The sequence below is a fragment of the Taudactylus pleione genome, unplaced genomic scaffold (assembly GCF_031769625.1).
Source record: "Taudactylus pleione unplaced genomic scaffold, aTauple2 ptg000136l, whole genome shotgun sequence".
Lineage (NCBI taxonomy): Eukaryota > Metazoa > Chordata > Amphibia > Anura > Myobatrachidae > Taudactylus > Taudactylus pleione.
The window spans coordinates 6,155,089-6,182,630 of record NW_028284538.1 but is presented as its reverse complement, the minus strand read 5'-3'; the positions used below and the strand labels follow the sequence as shown (position 1 = coordinate 6,182,630).

General features: G+C 41.0%; 1 protein-coding gene across 1 annotated transcript in view; it reads right to left on the bottom strand.

Annotated features, from left to right (window-relative positions):
- Positions 1-27,542, bottom strand: part of LOC148522942 (membrane-spanning 4-domains subfamily A member 4A-like) — a 50,318-nt gene that overhangs the window by 12,738 nt on the left and 10,038 nt on the right. Inside the window, exons 2-4 of the mRNA XM_088473581.1 lie at positions 22,107-22,363; positions 12,823-12,936; positions 2,442-2,498 (exon numbers count right to left, since the gene is read on the bottom strand). Of these exons, the coding sequence (XP_088329707.1) occupies positions 2,442-2,498; positions 12,823-12,936; positions 22,107-22,355 (420 nt within the window). The 5' untranslated portion in view covers positions 22,356-22,363. The remainder of the gene's footprint in view (positions 1-2,441; positions 2,499-12,822; positions 12,937-22,106; positions 22,364-27,542) is intronic.

The window sequence follows — 27,542 nt, the reverse complement described above, 5'->3', positions numbered from 1 at the left end:
TCCACCACAGTTGTTTTCCATGGTCTTCCGGGTCTTTTGGTGTTGCTGAGCTCTCCGGTGCGTTCTTTCTTTTTAAGAATGTTCCAAACAGTTGATTTGGCCACACCTAATGTTTTTGCTATCTCTCTGATGGGTTTGTTTTGATTTTTCAGCCTAATGATGGCTTGCTTCACTGATAGTGACACCTCTTTGGATCTCATATTGAGAGTCAACAGCAACTGATTCCAAATGCAAATGTCACACCTAGAATCAACTCCAGACCTTTTAACTGCTTAATTGATAATGAAATAACGAGGGAATAGCCCACACCTGTCCATGAAATAGCTTTTGAGTTGATAGTCCCATTACTTTTGGCCCCTTAAAAAGTGGGAGGCACATATTGAAACTGTTGTAATTCCTACACCGTTCACCCGATTTGGATGTAATTACCCTCAAATTAAATGTGAAAGTCTGCAGTTAAAGCACATCTTGTTTGTTTCATTTCAAAGGCATTGTGGTGGTGAATAGAGGCCAAAATCTGAAAATTCTGTCAATGTACCAATATTTAGGGACCTGACTGTATATGTTGATTTAGGGGGATTTTGTTTGGTTATTTGTTGTATATTTATTTTTACTTGGGTGCATGTTTGTCATTTGCCATCCTTCCTGGTGGGGGCCCAGAGGGATTTTGCTTGGCTATTGTACTCCAGGCAGGTTTTTAGGTTTTTACCTGGAGCCAATGTCACCCCCCCTCCTTCTAGGTTAGCTGTTTTCTTTCTTGTTTGGTTTTCAATGCCTTTTATTCATTTTGTTGCAGGTGGCACTTAGGATGATTGTGCTGTGAGGTTCATAGGGCACACCTATGTTTTTTGGGCTGCTAGACCTGTTTTGGTCTGTTCATCCTCTTTGTCCATAGTGGTCCTTATGGTGAGCTGGTTGGGTCAGTGGGGTATGCATTGGGATTCATTTTTGCCTAGACTGCATAGTTTGGCAGAGGAGTTTGGTCTGTCAGCAGTGTTGGTGATACACTTCATGGGAATGATTTGGAAATCCAGTTGTCTCTTGACTTGCAGTTCTCAATTGTTCATGATTTAGATTTGGTCACTCAGTGGTGGCCTTGGTGCTCATTGGTTTGGTCATCCATCATCCCGCAACAACAGTGGTGTGGGGGTCACACTGGTGTGGTAGTGGACAAGGCTAGGTGCATGGTCAACTCTTTTGTTGCTAGACCAGTGATTGCTCTAGGTGGATCTGTGGTATTGCATCCCTGCATACATTTCTCTGATCGGCACCTTTAATGGGCTGAGGAGGTCTGTTTTGTTAGACTTGGGTGTTTGTATTTTCTTGAACAGTGTTTTTGGAGAGTTTTAGACAGTTTAATTTGAGTTTGATGGTGGTGGGCTTGTCTCCTGGTCAGTGCCTTGCGTGATGGGAAATAACTGCAGCCAGGGGTTCAGTGAACTGATTAATAGGTCACTCCCCTTTGACATACCTTTTGGCTGATTGTCCCCACTGGGGTCAGCAGCTTTGGTTGGCTAACCAGTCTTCGCAAACATGGGGGTGTCTCATGAGACCTTTGGACTGGATGGGCAGTTGGTCCTGCATGTTTTTCTAGTCATCCGAATTGGTAGTCACTGACCTTTGATGGCTGCTGTTTCTTTGGTTGCCATCATAGTTAAGTTATTGACTGATTATTAATAAAAAGGCCAACCAGTTGAAACACCACATTCTGTCCCAGTGTCATTATTCTTATTATAAGTTATGTTTTGAAATGTTATATATGCATAGCTTGATGTAACAGTGTCAATTTCCACTAGAGCATTTATTTGCTATTATCTGCGGCAATGTTGCACACTGCTCGGTAGCAGTGCAAACTAGATTATGCTGTCCACTATCCTCCAGAGCTTTTCATCTGCCACAGTGGTGTGGTATTAGATGTCTTCCCTGATGTTGTTCAGTCACAGTACACCCTTGAAATTATTGTACATGAAATTTCAAATTTCATGTTGATTTTAAAGACGGAGTTACCAATCTCTCTGGCATCTACTATCAAACCTCATGCAAAGTTGCTTAAATCATAATATGCTGCTATCTTCATTGCAAACTGTATTACAATAGATTGCAGAGATTGGAGGACATGTATTGTAGTTCCATTGCGGAAAATGCAGGAATGAGGTGAAATGAATTGGGAATGTACGTTTTTCTGGCATGTGAGTATAGTTGCTAATGTCTAATATATTGTCTAGTATACTAAGCAAGAATAATATACTTTTAATAGGCAGCCATGTAGTCAGATCATTATAATGTGTCTTGCATAGAAAGTGAACAAAACAGATTATATTCAAATATTTTTCCTACACAAATAAATCTGTGTTTATGCATATGCAGACAACACAGCTCTTACCATTCAACCAGATTTTTTTCCAAGTCATATTTTAGGGTCATTTTTTCTGAGAACTCACCAGACAGATGTTGGGTTTAGCCTGAGCTGCAATTGTCAGAGATCCTGCAATGATGTACTGCAAAAACACAATACACAGTGTATATCATACATTAAATACATACTGTATATTGGAGGACATTTATGAAAACTGTGAACAGATAACCAATTTATTACATATTGTGTCTGTTGACAGCATATTCTTTATTCCTTATTACTGCAGCTAGAAAAAGAGCTATCACAATTATAATGTGACGGGTTTGAGCCTGGCTAGGAAGTACCTTGCATGGGAGATTGGTGCACTGTTGTTGTAACATGTTAATCACACTAAGGTGACTGAATAAGGTCAAGGGTACAAACTTGAGATGAGAGAGTCCAGTTCCCTGAGAACTGGACCCACTCGAACTTCCAGTTCCGAGGTGGGAACCAAGTCTGGCTCGGGTTTTCCCGCGTTATTCGGATCTCAATGTGAGGAAAAACGCCATCATCCTGCTATCGGATTCTCGCAGGTTTTGGATTTTATAAAAGTCCCTCCCTGCGGTGATCATCTCCAGTTGCTTGCTTAGTCCCATGCTGTCAGGGCTGTGCTTCATCCAAGAAGGGCTGCTGTGTCCATCCAGGGGCAGTGGCTGCTGTGTCCATCCAGGGGCTGCTGTGTCTATCCAGGGGCTACTGTGTCCATCCAGGGGCAGTGGCTGCTGTGTCCATCCAGTGACTGCTGTGTCCATCCAGGGGATGCTGTGTCCATCCAGGGGCTGCTCTGTCCATCTAGAGCAGGGGCTGCTGTGTCTTTCAGGGGCTGCTGTGTCCATCCATTGGTTGTTGTGTCCATCTAGGGCAGAGGCTGCTGTGTCCATCCAGGGGCTGCTGTGTCCATCCAGGGGCTGCTGTGTCCTCCAGGGGCTGCTGTGTTCATCCAGGGGCTTGTGTACATCCAGGGGCAGTGGCTGCTGTGTCCATCCAGGGGATACTGTGTCCATCTAGGGGCAATGGCTGCTGTGGCAGCCCCTGGATGGACACAGCAGCCCCTGGATTGGCACATGTTAATGCCTCCTACATCTGCCATCATATCAGTACTGCTGGTAGTTGATTCTGCTCTACTCTGGCTTCCAACTCCACCCCTTCTCCCTCCATGCCTCCCCTTCTCCCAATGCTCCATTCCCTGTTTCTTCTTTTTCCTCTTCTAGTTTTCCTCACAGCCCTTCAACTGGAGTTCCACTCCTCTTTTCTTTTGTTTACACTGATGCCCCTCCCTCATCCCTCCCACCTCTTCTCTTCACTCCACCACCTGGCTCTGCTCTCTCTGGTCAGTAATTTTAACCCTATTAGCTTATTTAAATCACCCCCCTCATAACACTGGGATAGCCTCAGTCCCCTACACCAGTATGGGCAAAATCTGGCTGCTGCTGGGGCTGCTCTAGCATGCCTCCAGCTCTTCCTCCCTCTCGTTTGCTATTGTTTTTTAGCATTCTGCCTTAATCTTGGCTCCCCCTTTACTTGCCTGACTCTCGGGTGTGGATGTGGAATGGGGCTGTGCAGGTCTGTCAGCAGTCCCATCCAGACCCTGCTCTTCTTGATGGTCTCCCTGCCCCTCAGCAGACTTAGTCTGCCTCCCCACTCTCCTGCCATTCTACTGCAGCTGCCCAGCCCTCTACACAATACCCTCTCCCCTGGTGGGTCCTTGAGTTGATCTTAATAATAGAGAGAAAGGGAGCATTAGGCAAAATCTGCGTAGGATAATTTAGGGGACCTGTTACTATAATACATTAGAGAAAGCTTTATTTTACTGTTGTTGTTGTGTGCTTTATTCAATTATTGTGATCCATATGCCAGCAGCTTACCATGTTGTCATGCTGAATTCATTATCATGATAACAATACAGCCAATCTCATTACATTTCATTGAACTCTTTTGAGGATAACTTAACACGTAAGATATCCTACCATTCTAAAGGGATTTATCTCCAAACTGTCAGTATACAAACAGATGTTTCAGTGTTTATTTCATTATGTTGGGTCAATGGCTCACATGGGTTCTGCAGCCACATACTAAATACTTTTTACAATTATATCAAACTATTAATACTGATTTTCTTATATTTATTAATAAATTCTATAATGGGGTATTATTAAATAGGCTCTATTAATTTAACAGGTTTACTTCAAAGTGCTGTTGAAAGGCATATTTTATATAAATGTATTACAATACCAGCACAATTAGCCTGATTATTAACTGTTTGGCTACACACTGCCCGCATTATGGTCCTGATTAATAGATGGATGCAGTGTTGATGTTTATGCCTGTAAGAGATTATCATGCATCTGAGTGGCATTACGCATGCATCAAGTGTTAAAAGATTATTGTGGTCTGTTCATGAAGCTCAGTGGCACTATGGTGTCAACCGTAGTGAGGATTTATTTGCAAAGTAATTGACAGACAGGAGCCATTTGTGGGCAGATGCGGGGAAGTGGCAACTCAGATGCAAGCATGTAGTGACAGGTTTTTGGCTCTGTCTCTGCCTGCAACTGTGATCCTGTACACAGTTTAAATGGCTTTGAATGGTTTAAGGGATAATAAAGAATTGATCATCACACCTGCTGATAAAGGGCGTGGTATTCTCCTTATGGATAAATTATGTAATTCGGAAAATGAAATCCTAAAGCAATTTGATGATAAGGTCACTTAAAGGAAATTAAGATGGGACCCAAAATAAACTATTTCTATTAAATTAGAGTCTCTGGTGGAAGACTTCAAAAATATTAAAAAAACTAGTGCTGATAAATAATTGAATCAATAATAATCCAACAATCCCTATAATATATTTGGTACAAAAAGTTCATATAAAATGTTAATAAACCCCTAGACTGACCAATTATTGCTGGGGTGAATTTTATTACTGCAAATCTTCTCAATTCATAGATTATTTTTTTGAAATCATTGGTTACATTGAATAAGTCTCATTTAAAAGATACCAGTAATGTAATTAATCTTTTGAAAGAAATTTAATGGAATAATGGCTAGCTTTTAGTAATGACTAATTATTATTTATATACAATAATTGAACGTACATTGACACAATCTTTAGACAAAAGTAACCTTACTACCAATTTGAAATAATTCTTTAAAAAGGCATTTCTTTATTCTTTCTAACATATTTTTTTTAATTTTAAGGAAGACTTATACCTACAGAAAGTGGTTGCTGCAATGGTCACCAGTTCTCCCTTCATTATAACACATATGAAGCAAACCTGGTGTTCTGGAATAACAACATAAATTATATTTTATTTATCTTGAATGGGGTTTATGAATTTTAAAATATTTTAAATAATTTTTGAAAAACAATTATTTTAATAATAAATTTGTATTTGAAGTTAATGACCCTGCTTTAATTTCCCTGACTTATATACATAATGAAAGTGATTATTATTAAAACTAAATAATTTCACAAAACCCATGGATACAGGAGCCTACAGATATAAGAAGATGGCATCATAACAATTTTCTAGGATCTATCCCCCAAAGTCCAATTAAAAAGATTAACTCTAATAATTACGTGAAATTTTAACATCAAGCGGTAGAAATGAAAAAGCTATTTAAAATCAGTGTTTATAAGGAAGTTGAATAAGACATTGAGTAAGACCCTTTATGAAATAAGTTAGATATATAGAAGCATGTTGATAATCCCTAAAGTAAAAAAATATTATATTTTTTTTAATTTTTACTTTTATTTCTAATTTAAATTTTTAGCACTGATATGTAGAGAAAGCTTTTAAACAACAACATCCTTATATTTTTTTAAGACGTTCCATGCTTAAATCCACTTTAACAGATAAACCAGCTTTTATCTATGGAAAAGCTACAAATTTAAAGACTAAATTATTTAAAAGTGCCATGAAACCTACCACTACATCAAGTACAATGATATCTAAAGAGTTTTATAGATGAAGAATGTGTCTGATGTGTACAAATAAAAAGGAAGGCACTAAGAAAATTATTGAAGTTAGTTTTTATAAACATAAATAAAAAAATCAATTAATGTATTTACTGCAACTTATAGAATGCTTTATATTTTATTGAATGTGTGTGTGGGGACATCAAGGCCACTAAATGTAAGATCTGCTGAGTATCCTAGAAATGTTAAGAAAGGTCTAACCAGCCATGCCAAATCAGAACATTTCAAAGGTGCAAAATATTGTAATCCCTTGCATATTAATAAATTTGATGCCTATAAATTGGTACAGGGCAATTGGAGGATCATTAAACTCTAATTAGATCAATTCTGGTTGGTAAACTTGCAGTAATTAAAAAATCCATAGATCAACTAATCAGGGACATCGCATTTTGCAAATGGAAACTGAATTAAAATCTGCCAATTATTTTATTGAGACACAATCTCAGCACATTTAGTAGGTTGCCCCAAATGCTTGATGAACTGTACTTTTTGCAAATGCCTATCATAGGCACATATTTCATGTTTGCTGTAACCAGCTGGAATCCTCGAAAAGTTTACATGGAACCATTCAGGTCCTTCTCACTGAATGCTTCCCCCCTTCATCACTCCCTCATGTTGGGCAAGAGGGTCCTTGTCCTGTGATTATGAGAATCATGAACTGTACCAAGAAAGTAAATCTTTAGGAACGCTAATGCAAATGTTCTAACCTCTTTTATCAAGGTATTTTTTCAAGACTTCTAAAATATGCAGTAATTGCTAACAGATGTGGGGAATTTAATCTGATTTGCAAACAGAACATTGAAAACAAATTTAAATTATCTTTGTTGTTCCTTGACAAGTTGCACATTGTGCACAATAAAAAGGTAACAAAATGCAAAGCTCTTCTAGGACAATTTATGTATCTAGTTCCACAGTCCTTACTTTTATGTGCCATTAATTTTTTCACTTGGCTTTACTGTTGTCACTCCAGTTAGAGGTAATTCTCTATTAGAGGTTTCCATCTCCATTGTTTACTTAGATCATTGTACCTCATAATTGGCCACCCTTTGACCACACATTATTTTTTCATTTTCTTTTTTCACCAATTGTTATGATTTTATTTTTTTTATTCACATGATTTGACTTAGTCTCTACAGGACCACCTTGACTTGCTTGTTGGGACAAGAAGGAAGCCTCTTATCATTTCATACAAAGAAGCAAAGTGTTGCAGGGCTTTTCAGTAAGTCATTGCAATATACATCAGAAAGATTCTGCTTGGATTCAGATAAAGGTTTTATTACTGCAGATATTGTTATTTGCCACGTGAATTACACACTAGACAATTTTTATGCCCCATCTTCCCTTTATTATATTTTCAATGGAATATGCTCTAGAAATTGATCATTTGGGGATGGACACCACCTTAATGTTGGAGGGGATTTTAATATCACCAATACCTGTAATTTTCCTTGTACGACTGTACCAAAATATCTTTCAGTCCTCTCTTCAGACTTATACCTAGTGGTCCCTTGGAATTTTTGCCACCCTTTGCAATGAGGCAATAATTTTATTCATCTCTCTTATAAATCACAAGAAAATGTAAGAAAATATTGTCAGCATGAGAAATGTGGGTACCATTAGTCCTAAGAGTTGGGATCCAATATTTTGAAGCTTACAATGTTTTGCCAAATATCAGCACTGCTATTACTTTAATGTATGTTCTTATGATGAGGTGTATATATTAATCTTTATTTTTTCTATATTAATTCAGTCTTCAAATTGATAAATGCAGGATGTTTTACAAATGCCTCCTCATTTATTTCCATTTGCTATTAACAATGTAGGGGGAATTCAATTAGCCTCAGGAGCTGTGAGGAAAAAAATAGAATCCATACCTGTAATTTTCTGACTATTTCCTGTGGTATTTTACTTTTAGACACATTCATATACTTTTTAAACTTTATGAAGTCTTAGCACCATATAAAACCTTTTTTTATATGTTTCTATGTTTTCCATGATTATCTTCTTTTTTCTCCCACCTTCTGGGACATACCCTAGTAGCCAGATCATGTTTTGTTCATGATTGGCTACTAGACACTAGCATAACAGTATAAAGACCAAGGGGGAGATGTAATAAGCCTTGGAGAGAGATAAATTGGAGAGAGATAGGACCAAACAATCCACTCCTAATTATCACTATACAGGCTGTGTTTGAATAATGACAGTTAAGAGCTGATTGGTTGGTACTTTCTCTCTCTCTACTGTATCTCTCTCCAAGGCTTAGTGCATCATTGATTAATTAATTATGTACTAATCTTTCTCCAAAACGTAGATTGATTACTTATTTGATTGACTAATTGATTAAATGGTTTATTACAGAAAATAACTATACATAAAAAAAATGTAAATGGAACAAACCATTAAAAAACACAAATCCAAATGCGATTGATTGATTGCCCTTTGGTCCTGATGAAGGGAATAAAGAACTTTATCTAGAAATCCAACATGCATAGTGGAATCACTTGATTTCATCTCCTCTTTTAGTTTCTCTTGCTGCTTTTTCTGGAGTTTAACTAACAGAATCACTTGACTCAGGCTGGCAGTGTCTGAACTCTCTTCATTGGTTACTACAGTATTTTAAATGGTTTCAATATCTTGCATAAAATGGACAGTATTCTCCACTATGCTGGAGTAAGGATTATCCCCCCTCCTCTCCCTATTACATAGCTTGTAGTGTAGATTTGGATTAATTTTTGTTGTTCCTTCAGTCACTGAAGCATATAAAGGGTGGAATTCCACTTGGTTACTACCTTTTGCTTCAGTTGGTGGAATGGCAAAGTGAACTATTCTTACAATTGCTACAATCTTTAACATGTTGTTGCTCAATGGTGAAAATGCCCAGAAATTTTATGGGCCACAAAAAGCATGTCCTGCACACACCTGTCATTTTTAAAAATATATCTGAACCACCAAGTTTATTGTGTGGGCAATACATGGTATTTGTTCAAATTCACCCAGTTGTAATGCTTGCATAATGTTACTTGCATTATTGGAAATGACAAATCCTTATGAGAGTCTTAGTAGGGTAAGCTATTTTGCTATCACATCACTGAGTTTTTTCAACAAGTTGACAATGGCATGCCTCTTAGTCAAGATGTTGATACAGAGAGTAGCCTGTCTGTGAATAAGCTTGTGTTATGTGTAAGCTACTACTGCTGCTTTATCTTGCAAATTATTGTTTAACAGTCAATAGTTCTTTGAAACTACTAGTCTTCATGGTCCCTTTCTGGGATGAAGATTTACCCCCAGCAGCAGCCCTAGGACCTGATTCAGAGCCGCTTGCAAGCACTATGCGCTCACAAGCGACCCGATGGTATGCAAAAGCGCATGCGCACTCTTCATTCTGCATGTGCGCGAACTACTATATGCGATCGCAAACCGCTTGCTCGCCAAGCAAAGACAGCCCAGTGAAATGAGTGACAGGAGAGGTCATTTGTGGGTGGTAACAGGGACAGGACACTAATAACGGGGGAGTGGAGGTGCGAACGCAGGCATGCCTGAGTGTACCAATGCCATTTCAAAGGTGTGCATAATTAACAGGCACCATCATAGTACATGTCACATGCCTGTTTTTTACACTGAAGTCCTCGTAGTGCTTGCGGTATGGTAAGGCAACCACAAGCACTGTGTTAGCTTCCGATGGTCCTCGATGTACCAATGTTTTAAAACACTTCCTGGAGATGATGTGCTCTAGTGGGTGTCTCAACATACGATTATGGGTGTCTGCATATACAAAGTGATTGCTTGCACAGTCAAAGTGGGCGTGCTAATACCTTTCCGAGCAAGCACCTGCCATGGCGTCACTTTTACTGAATTTGCATACGCTGGATGCGAGCGATCGGCTCTGAATGAGCTCCCTAGTGTGTAAGGATTCTTCTTGGGAATCCTGGATAGGGGAGGAGTCAGTTAGTCATTACAAATTGGTTGCAGGAGTTATAACTCAGATTATAAGGAGATTAATGATGAAGGTGACGTAAAAAATCTAATGATCGAAATGCATTTGAGCTGTAGGATCTATCTATTGAGGACCCTCACCATCCTGTTCACTGGAGGTATTCATATTGCTCTATATTGTTCCGGACCTTTGCATTGAGCAAACTTTAGACCTTTACCACCAGTGTCAAGAGTTTGTTTGTCTGTTGTGGTCTTATTGTCTTATATTTTATATTTTTAAATATTAATTAAATTGTTTCCACTATGGATATAATGGACTGATTATTGAGGAGTCAGCGACATCACAGTGAAGGTTTAAAGAAACCCAGATGTGAGAGATCTGCTTTACCCTTACGTGAGTAGGGTACGTGTTTTGTCAGTAGCCATAAGGAAACATTTATAAGCTTCTGATACAATTGCTCCAAGTGAGTAAGGTATGCTAATTTTTACTACTTTTTGGTGCTGGGATTGAATATCGTCACATTCCCGGGTGTTAGAGAAACTGTGTTATACATATAAATACACTTCTTTAGAAGTCACCTACTGTGGAGGATAAAAGTAATCAAGGAAGTGGAATTGGGGTCTGGAATTCATATAAGAAGAAATCTTCCATGTGACCATCTCTGAATTTTGGGGCTTTTTTATTGTTTGTATTAATGTTGTTCGTTTTTGGCTGCTATTGAGGTAAAGCACCTTTGATCCTCACTTATTTTATCCTTTATACTAGTTACTTTTCCTGTTTTGGGGAGGCTAAAGTGTTGATTAGGCTGCTATTTATACCCATTATTGTGCCCAGATACACTCAACCATACCTTACATTGTGAGAATTGTTTTGGGGTGTAAGATGATGGGTTGACACCACCACACACACTGTTGCTTATACTGGAAGGATAACACACTATGGAAATGTATTTGCACTAATGTCTTTGTTTTTCAGACACAGTCAACACTGGCGATTGTTTTCACATACTTGGAGGAACAGGTCTTTGTGAGAATTGTTTTTGGGTGCAATTGATGGGGTTACACAACCACACACAGAACAGTAATATACAAACTGTCACTTGTCTGAACACACACTTCTTGAAATACACAATATTATTTTTAAATTCAATTAGAAAAGACTACAGGTTTTTTGTTTTAGACAATTTTTTGGATTTTTTTTAAATATGGCCTAACTGGGAAAAAAATCATAACAAAGAGGTACAGCAGCCTCAAACACAGTAGAGGATTTTTTGGACAGATAAACAATATATATTATATAATAGTATTCCGCAGGGATATATTTCCTAAGGGAATAAAAATGTGCACTAACAAACAAAAAAGCATGTAAATACTCAGGAGTGCCTGGGTAGCATCTTTTCTTTGAGAGTTGGATAGTTGGTTAAACGCCTAAGGGGCAGCCTGGTCTCCATCCAAGGGAGGAGCCAAGGCTATGACAATAAAGGTGGAATGGTACTGCCTCAGGTCGGTCTGCATGGAGCGGGGATCTGCCCCTATTATATAGTTATTGTATCCAGCGGGCCATAGCCTCGGAGCACTGCTTTCTTTCTGCCACCTATTTTCAGATTTAAATTTCAATTAGATCATTCAATTCTGGCTGTGACCTCTATAAATTCCATTTACGTGTCGTTGTGATTATTTCTAGGTTTAGGTTAAGTTAAGTTAATAAAAGGTAATAAATCAAATGGGTGACTTAAAAAACAATCAACAAAACTACACACAGACAATAGCTTGTGTGTGAGTTCATAGTCAGTGTGTGTGACTGACAAACAACAAACACACATACAGTACACTGACAATGATGTCTGCAGTAACAGTAACCCTTCCCAGAATCCACTTTGTCCTAGTCCTACACAGACTCCAACTTCAATCCTAATGGTGCCATCTTTGTGTCCTGATGGTGTGCTAAAGGAATTTATTTATATTACAGTTCTCCAGCCTACAGTACCACACTCTCTCCCTCTGCTCAGCTATGTGAAATGACGCAGTTCAGGTGTGTTCAGTTTCCAGGGAAACTGAACCACTCATCTCTAGTTAAAAGTGTGGAAAAAGCATTTCAACTTTTCCTTAACTATAATAGTGCATTCATCATTATGTATTAATGCTTCCCTTCAGCATAATGTACTTAATAAGCATTCTACAGTACCTGAATGGGAAAGACAAGTTAATGTTGAAATTTTTTTATCAAACATAGGGGAGATTTATCAAGCTTGGAAAGAGATACAGTACCAATCAATCAGCTCCTAATTGCCATTTAATAGGACGTGTTTGAAAAATGACAGTTAGAAGCTGATTGGTTGGTACTTTATCTCTCTCAAATTTACATCTATCAATACTTTGATAAATCTCCCCCAATTGCTTGAAATACCTAACTGAAATATTTTTTGATAACTACTTAAACAAGATTAAAGTATCATTATTAAATGCTTTATAATCAAAGTATTCAGGATTCATTTTTGACAGTGGTTTCAGTACTTACAAACACTGGCCCCCAAAATTGTATACCAACTATTTCAGATAAGAAATAATACGAGCTAAAAGCCAGTCCAATACCCATGGCAATTTCCAAGATGGCTGTAACAATCAGCACAATCTAAGGGAAGATAAGATAATAAAGTTAAGACTTTTAGATTTATTTAAAGAAATCCTACATTCAGTTTCATACATAACAAGCCAGCACTATGGGTCTGAGTGAAGTGTACACAATGCCCGATTTTCATGCACTTGGTCAGTGTTTTTCAACTGCGCTTGCATCTAAGTTGCTAAAAGGTCGCAGAGCACACGTGACCCATGGTGTGTATTGCAGTAGCGATTGAGACTATTAGTCTCAGAAATGTATTGGAATCCTATTGGGCATTCCTCGGCAATGACTGGGAGGTGGCTATGTTATGGGAGTGTAAGAGGTGTATCATATATACCGGATTGCCAACTCAGATGCTTAATCACTTAGGAATATATTTACTAAAGTGGGTTTTTTTAAAAGTCTAGGGGGTAAATTTACTAAAGTGAGAGTTTTTAGAAGTGAGTTTTAGAAGAGATGGTGCCCATCACCAATTAGATTCTAGCTATTATCTTCTAGAAGGTGCTATTTAATGTTAAGTAGAATCTGATTGGTTGCTATGGGCAACATCTCTAAAAACTCTCACTTAGTAAATATACTCCTAGATGTTGCCCCAATCAGATTCTACACAACATTTATCTAGCACCTTCTAGAAGATAATTGATAGAATCTGATTGGTTGCTATGGGCAACATCTCCACTTCTAAAAAAACGCACTTTATTAAATATACCCCCTTATATTGGAGACCATATTCTGGTGGAAAATCTGTACATAGCATGGTGCAAGCAATGACTGCTTCTAGACATGCACCAAGTTGATTGTTTAGTCTTAAGACGTAAAAAGTGGGTGTCTCAGTCCTTGCACATTTATGTGCACACTTGTACACAAGAGAGAGGCTAACAAATGGCGCTAAAGCGGAGGGGTCAGCCAGAATGTCGGCAAATATGTAAGAATCACCAGAGTAGAATTTGCACTGTGCAAGAATCATTTGCATTTGTTGAAAGGGAACTGGCATCATAGGAAACTCTGCATGCATATTATTGTACATAAACGGCCAATATGGATTAGGCCAATTGTGTAATATTTATGAAAGCTGTTTTATATATGTATTGGGAGACAGTAAAGACCTTCTCTTTGTATAATATATGTATATCACAATAGACATCAAACGTTTCTGTGTTTTATTCCTTTAGTAGGAACCTGCATTATAAATCATTATAGCTTCATTAGGCAAACCCTGCCTACAGTGTACAAGTTTCCATATCCAAAGGGTATATGAGGTTTGTCTAAAAAGTTTAGTGAATGGTGTAATATATCTATATACAACGCTCGCAACAAGGTCGCTCATGCGCGCTGACATGCATGGACATGTCTGGACCTGCCCCCAGTCAGGGTTTGCCCGAGGCCGCCACCGCACTGCCATTGCATTCATTTCAACAGTGTCTCGAGCAGAGTGCGTCGAACAGCAATGGAGCAACGACACAACATTAAGTTCTGCTTCAAATTTGGTAAGTCGCCGATTGTTTGCTAGCAACATTCGCACACGTTCAATCATGTCTGGTTGCCTGGTTGTGGACGGCCGGCCCGAACGTTGCTCATCTTCCACCGATTCCTTGCCACTGCGAAAGCGTGCAAACCAATCATACACACATTTTCTACTCACAGCATCCTGCCCGTACAGACCTTGTCGTAAGCACTTTTTGTTATCATCTGAATCGATACCCTTTAATAGAGCTTATCAAATTATTATAATCATTATCATCATCACTACAAATTATGCTGTATTGTGTACCCAAACACCCTACCAGCATGTTTTTGGAGTGTGGGAGGAAAGTAACATGCTCATAGATGGCCCATACAAACATACTAACCACTGTACCACCATGCTACCCAATATACATATATGTGTGTGTATGTGCACTAGTCAGTGATGTTGAGATGTGTGCAGTATTATCTAGTTGTAGCAAACTCACGGATAGATAGTAGATGCTAGCCCATACTTCGGGATTGGCGACAGTCAGTACTGAGGTGCAAAGTCTAGTGTGCCGGCGGTATTCACCAGGGGCCACTTTGAGGACTTTTGGACTAAGCTGAATCCAACACGCAGGTCGCGGCCCTCAGACTTGGTTCCCTAGTACAGGTACTGGTGTACTCTATAATGGAGTGGAGTGACAATGAAGGTGTACAAACATAGTTGACAAGTCAGTAAGAACCAGACGGACAAAGCGGTACCATGGATCAAATTGAAACAGCTCACAGAGAATAGCCAAGGTGAAAAGCATAGAAATTCTCTCGCTCCGGGACTCACTACAAAAGGGGCGGCTGTCGATGTTGATCGACAGCTCACTCGGTTTTGTGGACAGGGGGGTGGCTACACAAATGGAGGCGTTCCCGAAGGAGTGCCTGCCGTTTGTGGGCGGCCCTCCTGACATCACTCATGATGTCAGTAGGTGGACTTCCTGCTCTATTAGAGCGGGAAGTCCACTGGGGCTTGCGGTCACGAGACCTTACCACAAGGGTCTCGTTTCAAGTCTTGGGATTTTTTTCTGTTTTGAGATACCATCACGACCATCACCTGGCCGCTCGCATAAGCTGTAGGTGGTCACCCACAGCTATGCGAGCGGCCAGGGGGCCGTCTTTGAAAAAAAAAAAGGGACGCACTGGTTCAGAGCAAGCGCTCTCAAAGAGCGTCCGGCTCTGAATCAGGCCATCTGTACCTGGACAAACCATGTTATAATGCAAGAGGTGCAAATACATACATATGTTTAATTCATGTGGTGTAAATACTTGCTGCTTTTACAGGTAGCCCACAAATGCTGGACAGCTTTATTTTTACAATGCAGTTTAGATTTTAGTTTGGACACACAATTCCCCGCCTGCAGTGCAGCATAGTTTTACCAAGATGTATAGTTACTTGCTATATCTTACTCTATTCCCAAATCAGGCAGTAAGTTCATGTAAAGTCTCTTTAAAGTGTAATGGCCTTTCAACTACAGTCCATGTATTGTTGACATTTGGTTATGTAATTTCCTTGTCTATTGCTGACTTCCACTCACACCAGTCATTACTTATCTTTGGCTCTTGGATATTCTGGGGTTCACACAATGTGAAATTTGCAAACTCCTCATGATATCTTCTAGGTGGTTTTTGGCTTTACAAAAGTTCTTTTCCTTAGGTGGATGTCCATGCTGGTAATTTCTGGTTAAGACATGTCTCCATCTGCTGGCATATCTAATATCACATACTTACTCTGCAACTTTAATTACAGCTATGTCTGAAGTAATGCTGTTTCTTGGAATATTAGATATTTTGATTTAATGAGTGTTCTTCTTTTATTATTTCAGAGTCTAAATCCTTTTCTCTGTTGGCAATATCCAAGCATGATAAACTTCACAGATGTGGGATCCAACTTATGTCTTTTCTCTTTTGGAATATACACATAGACAATGCATCAATGACTGTAATGAAGTATCTGTATCCACTAATCGATTTTGCTTCCATTGGACCACACACATCGGTATGCACTAATTCCAAAAGTTCCTCTGCTCTGCTTGCTGATTTTGAAAATGGAAACAGCTTTTCTTGCCTATTACACAGCTTTCACACATTGGTCTTTCAATGTTGTTCACAGATATTCCTGTAACCATCCCATCAAGAAGTTTCTGAACACTGTTATTCCTAAAATAACCTAGTCTTCTATGCCAGAGTTCCAAAGATTATGAGTTAGCGTCATTATCGTATAAGGCAGAACTACCAGCGCCCACCACAATGGAGGAGCCAGCAGCTAGCAGATTCATTAGCATCCTGCAAACTCCATTGCTGCTGTGATCCTATACATGAATGGTGATTTAAAAATATACAGATGTCGAGGCTGCTGAAATTTGTTTTGAGGCACCAACCGGCGGCCTCGAAGATCCACCGCTTGCAGACAAGGTCACAGCCATCGGATGCACATCGATTGATCATTGGACTTCTGGGTGACCCTATGGTCATGCAGAATAACCAACAGAACACAGACAACTGGCGCCTTAACAACTGCATATAGTATTGCAGTTGTAGGCTGTGTCACGCTTTCAAAATGGTTGTGACACACCTGCGTTTGAACCGCCACCCCCTTTACCACCCACAAACACCACTGATTGTCAATCCCTTTGCAAATAAATCCTCTTTGCGACCACCATCGCAAGACCATCGTGGCACATGCGCAGTGTGACTACGAAACATGCACAGTACAAAAAATATTGGTCAATTGCAAAAACATTGGCAATGTCTTTTTATCTGAATCAGGCCCATAAACACTTACACCATACTAAGTAAGATTAACACCATCTGGTTGAAAAAAAAATGATCATCCCAAAAGCATACAAAATCATAATAGACCACAAAACCTTCTTTTTACTACAAAATTGGGCAATAGCATCATTTACTTTTGTGCTGAGCCACATCTATCACTACCCCACTGTAATGGTAATACCAAAATTGTTGGGGCACAATATCTGACCGCAGCACCATACACCAAGGCAAAAGCACTATAAGCCACTATAGATCATGAGTAACTGTCACCCTCAAGTCAAAGGATGTCCTACTACAATTATCCTGGAGACACAAAAAGCAATGGCCCCTGCTATCAAGCTGTCTTTCAGTGCGTCCAAACAAAGACCCATTTCATCTAATCCATCTAGAATCTGAGAAAGTAGACGTGTCTGGGCCCGGATGAGACTTGAATTGGAAAGTGAAGATACCAGATTATGTTGGTGCATTCTAGATGGGTCTCAAGGTAGCAGGCCATGAAGACATACATGCTATCCAGCCAAGTGTTTTTGGACTGGTACACCTCTTCACCAATGCTTCCTTTGACCTTAGCCACAGCAAGATCCTATTTGCCCTTGACCATAATGGCAAACACATACATTCTTGCCAGCTCTGATCTTAGCCCGAAACAATGGGTGTTTGTCCCTAAATACAGATGTGTTGTTGCAATAGTAAATCCTAGTGTTGGTACTGCCACTGCTGCCAACACTATTCCTACCATAGCTACAAGGCCTTTGGGCACAATGCCCTTTATCAATATCCTTCATGGATACCTTCAGAGTGTGCTGAACAATCCTCTTGAACCCAATCATTAGGGAGCCCAACAGCAATATCACCAGATCTCCCAGGCTATTCCTCAACCAACAAGCAGGAGGCAGCACAATCTGAAAGGTTCCTGGTAGAGATGAGCGGATTCGGATCTCAGAGATCCAAACCCACCTGAATTTTGGGGATCCAGGGCGATCTGAGCGCAGCTCGGATCTCCCTGCCTGCCCCGGATCCCTCACCCGAGGCTGTCAGAACCTGAACTGTATCCCTGTTTAAAGATAAACTACACTTGCCAAGTTTCCATTGTTGTCGCTGGAGTATCCTTCCGGGCTGCTGGCGTGTATTGCATGGAGTATACAGAGACTTAAAGTGATCCTCTATTCCTTGGGCATCATCTGCTTGCTGGGGTCTGTGAGTACTTGGTTTTCTAAACCTGGTTCTGTCTAGGTCACATGCTTTAACACTTCCAATGGATTTCATGCATCTGGTATAAAAGTCTGTTACTAACTGAGCATTGTTGTCTGTGCAACTTTACCTTCAGGTTCTTCCTTGGACTCCTGCCAGATCCTCGCTGTACTTGATATATGCTGTGGACTCTCTTTGCCCGGTTCTGTTACAAATACTACACTACAGATCCCTGCTACTGAAGTCTCTGCTGCTACTGAACTCTCTGCTGCAATACTAAACCTAACTCTGCTGGTAGTCTCCGCTGTATTACTTGCCTAGCTTTGCTGCCGTTTCATGGTCTATTCATGTTTACCTTCAACTAACAGTTGTCAACTGCATCATAAAAGCCTCTTCACTCCGGACCTCTGCTTCATCTCAGGGCTCAACCCTGCACCTCTTCACTCGGGACTTCTACCTCATCTCAGGGCTCAACCCTGCACCTCTTCACACCGGACCTCCGTCACGTCTTGGGGCTCAACCCCATACTGGATCTTCACTGCACTTCAGGGCTCAACCCTGCACCTTTCCACACCAGACCTCTGTCACACTTTGGGACTCAACCCCAGCACCTCCTCATACCGGATCTCCTTTGCACCTTGGGGCTCAACTCCATACCGGATTTCAGTCACGTCCCAGGGCTCAACCCTGCAGTGCTCCATACTGGATTTTCAGTTACGTCTTGGGGCTCAACCCCGCACCACTTCATACCGGATCTTTGTCACGTCTTGGGGCTCAGCCCCATACAGTATCTTTGTCACCTTACGGAGTTCAACTCCACACCTGTTAGTTGGTATGATGTGAAGTTTGTGTTATATGAACTTTAGTTCTTGCGTGACTATCCTGACACCTGCTTGTTGTGATAATCTGAACTTTGCCTTATGGAGACTTCATGCTTAAGTATCTAGAACTTTTCAGCACAGTATTGTCTTTGAATAAATCTTGTTTACTTTTAACATTGCATGCCGTTATTTTTGACTTGTTACAAATGTTAACATGTTATATTAGTTTGTACCACCTGTTAAGCCTGTTTCTCCTCAGGAGTCTCAAGAGTGTAGCCATGACAGAGGCAAAACCTAATGAACTGCTGTCGGGTCTCGAGGTTTTGTATTGAGCGGGCTTAGTGCTGATTGGCTTAGAGAGCCATCTGTCACAGCTCTCAGCCAACCAGTGTTAAGCCCATTGAAAATGCACACAGAAGAAAAAGAAGATGGCGCCTGCCATCCCACACCACCTGACACCACCGGCACTCCCCACTGCTGACACTGCCGGCACCCCCACTGGCAGCATCCCCCACTGCCAACACCACCACTGCCAACACTGCCGGCACCCCTGCACTGCTGCCCCATGTACTGAGGACACCATCAGCAACCCCCACACTGCCAGCACTGCCGACACTCCCACACTGAGGACACCACCAGTACCCCTGCACTGCCAACACTGTCAGCACACATGCACTGAGGACACTGCTGGCACCCCCGCTCTGTCGACACTGCCGGTACCCTTCACTGAGAACACTGCCAGCATCTCAGCACTGCCATTCCATGTACTGAGGACACTGCCAGCAATCCCCGCACTGCCGACACAGCCAGCAAACCTGCACTAAGGACACCACTGGCACCCCGCACTGCCGATACAGCCAGCAAACCTGCACTGAGGACACCGCTGGCACCCCTGGACTGCCGACATCACCAGTACCCTTCACTGAGGACACTGCCAGCACCACAGAACTGCCATTCCATGTACTGAGGACACCGTCAGCAACCCCGCTCTGCTGACATTGCTGTCAAAGTAAGTGCACTATTGGTTTGTCCAACCCACACTGTATAACACACTGTATCTGTGTTGGAAATTAGAAGCTGAACTGCCACATGATAGTGCCACCCACAGTGAGACTTAGCTTATTTAAGCAACCTTTTGGCCTTACTAGAAATAATATTGTGCGGTGGTCAAAATTGATTGGAAATTACTCGAAATAAATGTCATTGAGGTTAGTTATACTGTAGGATCAAAAACAGGCCAATTTTAAGTGATTTTAGCTGTTTATATGGTTTTTTAAGAAAAACATCCAGATCCAAAACCAAAACAGGAAAACAAAAAACACAGAGGTGAGGTTTTGTCAAAACCAATCCAGATCCAATACCAGGGGGATCCAGATCCAAAACCAAAACACAAGTGTCGGCGCACATCTCTAGTCCTGGCATTCATCCACTGTGAATCCACCATCGCTAGAAAACAAGGATGGGAAATACTAGACTCTTGGTGAACCCAAAGCGACCATGAAAGGAGCCAAGAACACCATAACCTCATAAAAAAAACTTTCTGAGACTCAGGGTTTAAACTCCTTCAGGCTTAAGGAGCCTTCTCTCTAGTAATGTTACTTACTGGATTGTCTTGCTAGGGGATGCAATCGGGAAGCCGGCTGACATTATACCGACAGCCGGCTTCCCGACTGTCATATCCCGGTGAGGGTGAAATGACTGCCACTCATTTCACCGACGCCAGGAGACTGGCACCCGGCATCCCGATCGAAGGGATGCCGGGCGCTGTGAGCAGACAGCCGTGGGGCGGGAGGGTTAGGTTTAGGGCTCCCGGGGGGGACTTAGGGTTAGGCACCCCCCTGGGAGGTGAGGGTTAGGCTAGGGGGAGGGAGGATTAGGGTAAGGCACCCACGGGGGGAGGTTAGGCTAGGCATCCCCCCGGGGGACTTAGGCTTAGGCAGCGGGGAAGGGGGGTTAGGGTTAGGCACTTAGAGGGGGGATTAGGGTTAGGCACTTGGAGGGGGGAGGTTAGGGTTAGGCACCCCTAAAGGAGTGTTAGGGTTAGGGGGGCAGGTTAGGTTAGTTAGTACTTACCTGGGGACGATCGGGATTTCCAGCGCTGTCAGGCTGCTGCTGCCGGGATCTGTTCCTCTGTCGGCCTGATGCTGCCGGGATTCGAACTGCCGGCCATGCGATTCCCTTGCTAGTGTATGTGTAGTGTGGTTTCAATGAAAATGTAAACATTTTCTATATTGGTAACACACAATCTGCTAGATTCAGAGTCCAATGCAGATGTGGTGGCTGCTGCCTCTTTTGCCACAGGCATGTCTGCGTCTTTATGCTAATGCCGCAACTGATTTTCTTAATGGTGAGACGCCCACTTGTAGCGGCGCAAATACATCTCGGTGCATTTTTAGACGCACCATCGGTGCACCATCAGATGCCCCATCAAAACTTGCATCAGCCTCATGGATGGTGCAGTTTCTCTGTTTCAACATAGCAACCTGTGAAAGCAGTTCTGCGTATTTAGATGCAGCCACTATCTGTGACATGCCTGTGAATCCTCCACATCTGCCTAGCTATTCCTCCTGTTACTGCCCACTAAAATGAATAGTCCCTGCATCCAAATTTGTTCTACAGACGACTTAAAACATCAGTCAACTGCGTGTACAGTATATCGGCATTGCGTTTAGCATCCACCAATGAATCAGACCCAATGTACAGTACTGTCTTTTTGTGGTGTCCCGTGAATTCTACTAGAATTTCTAATTTATTTAATTATTTGTGACTGTTTATTGCTATTTTCTTTATCATACATTAGAGGTGCTGCCATTAATTGTTTGGTTTTCCTTATGTTTTATACACAAAGTTGCTTACTCAAAAATACATTTTTGTCATGATTTGTCTTTAAGAACTTACCCCCAGAGCTTTAGGCTTGCCTTTCAGAAATGTCGTGTAAAATTGGTGCAATAAATCTTTATTTTGTTGCACAACAGCAGTGATAATCCACTGTGTCTCCACAGGAGGAACATTCCTTTCCTGTATAGCAGAAGGAACATTACGTTCAAGTTGTGTAGGGTTGACATCATGGTAAGAGGCTGTTTCTGATGAAGTCTCATGAATTAGCGTTTCGTATGTTGTGGCTTCATTGATTGCATGCGATGACATGATAGAAACTGGGAGAGAAAAGAAATCATTACATGCTATTGGGCCTTAGAAACTGAGCAACTACAATAAATCTAAAATTGTGTTCATTATCATTAAAGTATTTACCATCTTTTATTTATTAAATTGCTAATGAACTGTCTTATAGTGCCTGATTCTTAGTTGGAGTAAAGCCGATATTCACTCAAATTGTCCTTGTTTTTCAACTGAGCGTGTGTCTGAGTAGCTAAAAAGTCGCACAGTTCATGGGTCTCACAGTGAGTGCATAGAGAGTCACAGTCGCTATTCAGGCGCACAGAGATGCACCAGCTTATGGGCATGTTACGTGAGTGTTGCAGGCAGGGCCAGATTCAGGTATGGACGCAATGCCGATGGTTACACAGTTGAGTGGTTATTGGTAATCTCTGCCATTATTGGTGTCTCTCAACAAATTAAATAATGATCCTGGCGCTAATTTAACATGTAATAAATTAGAATGTGCAATTAGCTTCAGCTAATTAGTATAGAGCAGCAAGTCTTTAAAGTTGGGATTTGTGAATACCCATAAACGAACAATACTGAATAAAAACTCAGACTGCGCTAATTATGCTCCTATTGTGAAATAGCAGAATCCACTCATATGTAAAAATCAGTCATGGCTCCAAAAATAATTATATAGTATATAATATTTATTTTCCTTTATTCTATAGAAAATTCATATATCAAGTAAAAAACTTTTTACCAACAATTGCAAAGTAAATTAATGAATAAATGAAATAAATTGGTAAATAGATAAAAAATTGTATAATACTCTTGAAAACAATAATATTCTAGTGTGTATTATTATCTACATTGAAACAATGTTCATAGATTAAACACATTTGAATATAGTGAACAAATAGAGTCAATTAGAAACCCTTTTACACCCAGTCCTGGGTGTAAAAGGGTTTTTATTCATTATTCAGTTTTTATTCATTATTGGTGTCTCTGTCAAATTGCATTACTGATGTTGCTCACATTGAGGATTTATTTGCAAAGTGATTTGCAATCAGGGACTTTGTGGGTGGTAATGTTCTGGGCGCTCCGCGACCATTTTCAGGGCCATTCTGCATGATCATAGGATTGCTCAGAATGACTATTATTGACTGATCTGCGACTGATGTTGTGCTCTTTTGCACAGTTGCATGGATTTGTGAAGCCGCTGGTGGGAGTCTGAATACAAATCCCAGTGGCCGTGGCATTTGCATATTTTCGCACAACTGAAGCATACACATTCGCAGCTGAGGCGGCATTAGCATCCATCTCTGAATTAGGCCATCAGATGCTTAATCACTTACACTGGAAGCCGTACTCTGATAGAGATTCTGCACCTAGGCTGGGGCTGGTGCAAGTTTCTATGGTGCAAAGTGATGGTGGCACCTAAAGATGCACCAAGCAGGATTGTTACTTCTAAAGAGGTGGTAAGTAAAATATGTGTCCCAGGCCTTACACATTCAGATGCATGGATGTACACCAGGGAAGGTGTACATCATCTTCTTCACACAATATTAATTTGTCCCCACTGGAATCCACCATTACAGGTGCCTCTGTAATTTTTGCACATACTGTAATTGACAGTAAAGGTCTTTCTTGAAGAATTTGTAGTTCATTTTGATGGGCATCATCTTTTTCACATTTTGGGGAAGTAGTCTCAGGCCGATCACTGACAAGGTTCCCGGCTGTGCTGAAATAGAAAACTCTCAGTACATACTGGAAGGTGGGCAGCTCAAGTAAAGCAAAGGCAGTTTTGTGTAAGGGCCTCCAAATTGCCTCTTTTTCCTGTCAGTAGTTATTTACATCTCTTAAGATCTGTGTCCATTGGGAAGAAAAAACCACTTCCAGCAGCAGGCATGGCACTCAAGACACAACATAAGACTTAAACCTTAAATCTTAAATGTTGCATTGCTACTCTGTTCCGCTTGTCCACAATATCTGCTCCAGTTAAGTGGACAGTGGTTACAATGGCAGTTTGAATTGAAGGCCACTAACTAACTACGGTATATTTTTTTCAATGTCCCTGTACAGGTTGGGAAATGCCTTTATGGAAGGTTTGCAAATGATTATTTAAGTCAATTGTTTTTGGAAAGCACTCTTCCTGTTCCTCTTCCTGTTCATCTTCGGGGATGAAAATCCACTACTAGCCGCAGAAGCAGGCTCAGGATTCTTAAGAAAGATACAACGTAAGGCCTTAAATCAAAGGTAGCCAATCTCGGTCCTTGAGAGCTACTAACAGTTCACGTTTTCCAGACCACCTAACTGGTGCACAGGTGTATTCATTACTTACCAACATATTTGTAAAGATCCACAGTTGGAGTTAATTATTTATTACACTTGTGATTCTGTGAGGAGACCTGGAAAACATCCACTGTTGGTAGCTCTTGAGGACCAGAGTGGGCTACCCCTACCTTAAATCATAGATATTATGCTTGTCCACATATCTGTGCTGGTTAACTGGCACTTTGAGGCCACTAACTATGTGTTTTTTTTTAATGTCCCTTTACAGGTTGGGAAATGCTTTTTCATGTGGAAAGCACTACTTAGAAGTCTTCCTGGTCCCCTTCTGGGATGAGAAGTCCACTCTCAGCAGCAGCAGCAAGCATGGTCCTCAAGGATTCTCCTGGGGCAAGGACTGATGTGAATGAGTCAAATATTTTTTGTAAATGCCTCCTCCCCTCCCCTTCTCCTTCATAAATTCAATTCAGAATAAAAATGAAATAAAATTTACTACCAAACCCTTCCTGTCCCTGCTTCAACTACATACATACTCCAACTCCCTCAGATCTCTCTTGAATAATAAAAACATTTGTTTCCTGATGTGCCATGTTGGAAGTTGAACTGCCATGTATTTGTGTCGCCCACTACTGCCACATAGCTTAGTCAGTCAGCTAGCTTGGTGCAAATTTTGGGCCTAAACTAGATGAAAACAATATAGTGAGCTGTGAGGTGGTCAAAATTGACTTGAAACAAGTTAAAATAAATGTTATTGAGGTTAATAATACTGTAGGAACAAAAACAGGCCCACTTTATGTGATGTTAGCTGTTTTTATGATTGTTTAAGGAAAAATCCAGGTCCAAAACTGAAAAACAAAACACATAAGTGAGGTTTTGGCAAAACCAATCCAGATCCAAAACCAGGGGAGATCCAGATCTAAAACCAAAACATGGGGGTCGGCTCAATTCAGAAGTACTTTTCATTAATTTCTTCTAAATCAGGAATTTACCATTATTCGTTTTACAAATTTTGTCCGTTTTACACTCAAATCAGGGACTCAATTGAATTTTTAAAATCACCACCTCCAGAGCTGCGATTTGCAATCCAACATACACAAATCAGTGTGATTTGTGAATGTTTATGAATGTAAAGTGTGTTGCAAGGGTTTATTTTGGTAAAAAAAATTTATGTGGGGTCCCCCCACAAAAGCCCTAAAGAGCCGTGGACTTGTCTGCCAGTCCTGGTTGCTAAAATTATGGGGAACAAAATGAGTAGGGTTCCACTGTAATTTGAGAACCAGCACCAGGCTGCAGGGCCAGTCCTGGTTTTAAATATAGGTGGAAAAAATTGCGTAGGGGACCCCTATATTTAAAACCAGCACCGGACCCAAAACAACTGGGGTGTAATGCCAGAGCCCGGAGGTCTCCAGGGCCAAAGCACTCTCACCCCAAGTTGCTCTGACAAAGCCAGCATTCTCAGGGGAGGTGGGGACCCCATAAAAAAGAGGTTCACCCCTCTCCTGAATCCCAGGCTTGGTCTGAAGCCAGGGTCTCTTCCCTGCGCCCCTAGAGCGGTGGGTACGTGGGATAATAAAGTGAAAAATAGAATAAAAGTATTGTATTTTACAGTGGGACTACAGGTCCCAGCATGCCAGCCCTTTGGTACTTGTGGAACGCTAAGTGCCAGCAGGCAGCTGGCACCCATACCCCCACTGTAAAATTAATGGCAAAGACATCAACATCCCTAACATTTCCAAATCCTGACATGCACCTTCCACTGCAGTGTGCCCTAACATTTGCAACATTAGAAGTGGCAGGAAGCTGATTGGGCATCCACCCCCACCCCAACCTCTTAGGCTGTGGATGATCCACCCATCGCAGAAACACCCACTGACATTTCTGAAACTTATGTGCACAGTGAGGGTTTTGCTTGGTCCCATCCACAGCTTGCTGAGCACCTCCACATGAGGAAACAGCAGGAGCCACAGAGGTGCTGTGGTAGTACCAAGAGGAAGAGACACAGGACAGCTCTTTGTCAAACACATACTCTAGATAGGGTCTACAGAAAGAGGATTCCGGCAGCATGCAGCTGACTGGGCACCCACTGGAGGAGACAGACTAGCCCCAATATGAAGATGAGACACAGCTGCTCCCACCACATGCCTGTGACCCTGCATACAGTAGGTAGGCAGCAGTGATGTGCAGTGCCTCCCCAGCCAGGTAAATAGCTGAGAAGGCACTGGCTAGTATCTGAGCCAGATTTAAACATACATATATGAACCCGAGGGTTCATGTTGGTATTATTCAAAGGTGCAGCAGTATATAGTGCTGGAAATGTGGTGAGTTTTGAACAGTGATGTGTGGAAAAAATTCTCAGGGGAGGCAGTGCCTCCCCTTCTATAGACTTTTTAAACCAAAGTCTTGACCATAAAAATTATTAGAATGATACAAAGAAGAATATATACAGTATATGTACTGTATACACAATAAATTATTTGAAGCCAACACTATTGTTGATTATTTATACTTTAACCTACTCTAAATACGGTCATACACTATGCCCAATTAACATCTGATAAGGCCGAATATTGCAGTGTATGGCCGTGGTCAAGAAGCAGTTTTTGCCTTGTAGGGCATGAAAAATCTTTCAGCATTCCCAACAGATCTATCTATCTATCTATCAAAAAGTACTATATATATATATATATATATATATATATCTCCCACAGGGGTTTAGGGTACGCAATATACCCACCATCGGCAGACATAACATTCAGTTTTGTAAATGTTGGGTTGCAACCCTAAACAAATGCTCCCTGGATTTGATGCTCCTCATTATTGAGGAGTCAACCAGGGAGCTTAATGTGACTAAGGACAAGATCTCCTCCTTTGAAAGCTGTAATAAGAAAACTCTGTCAGATGATAAAACCTGTGATTGGTTAAGTAAATTTAAGGACCAAA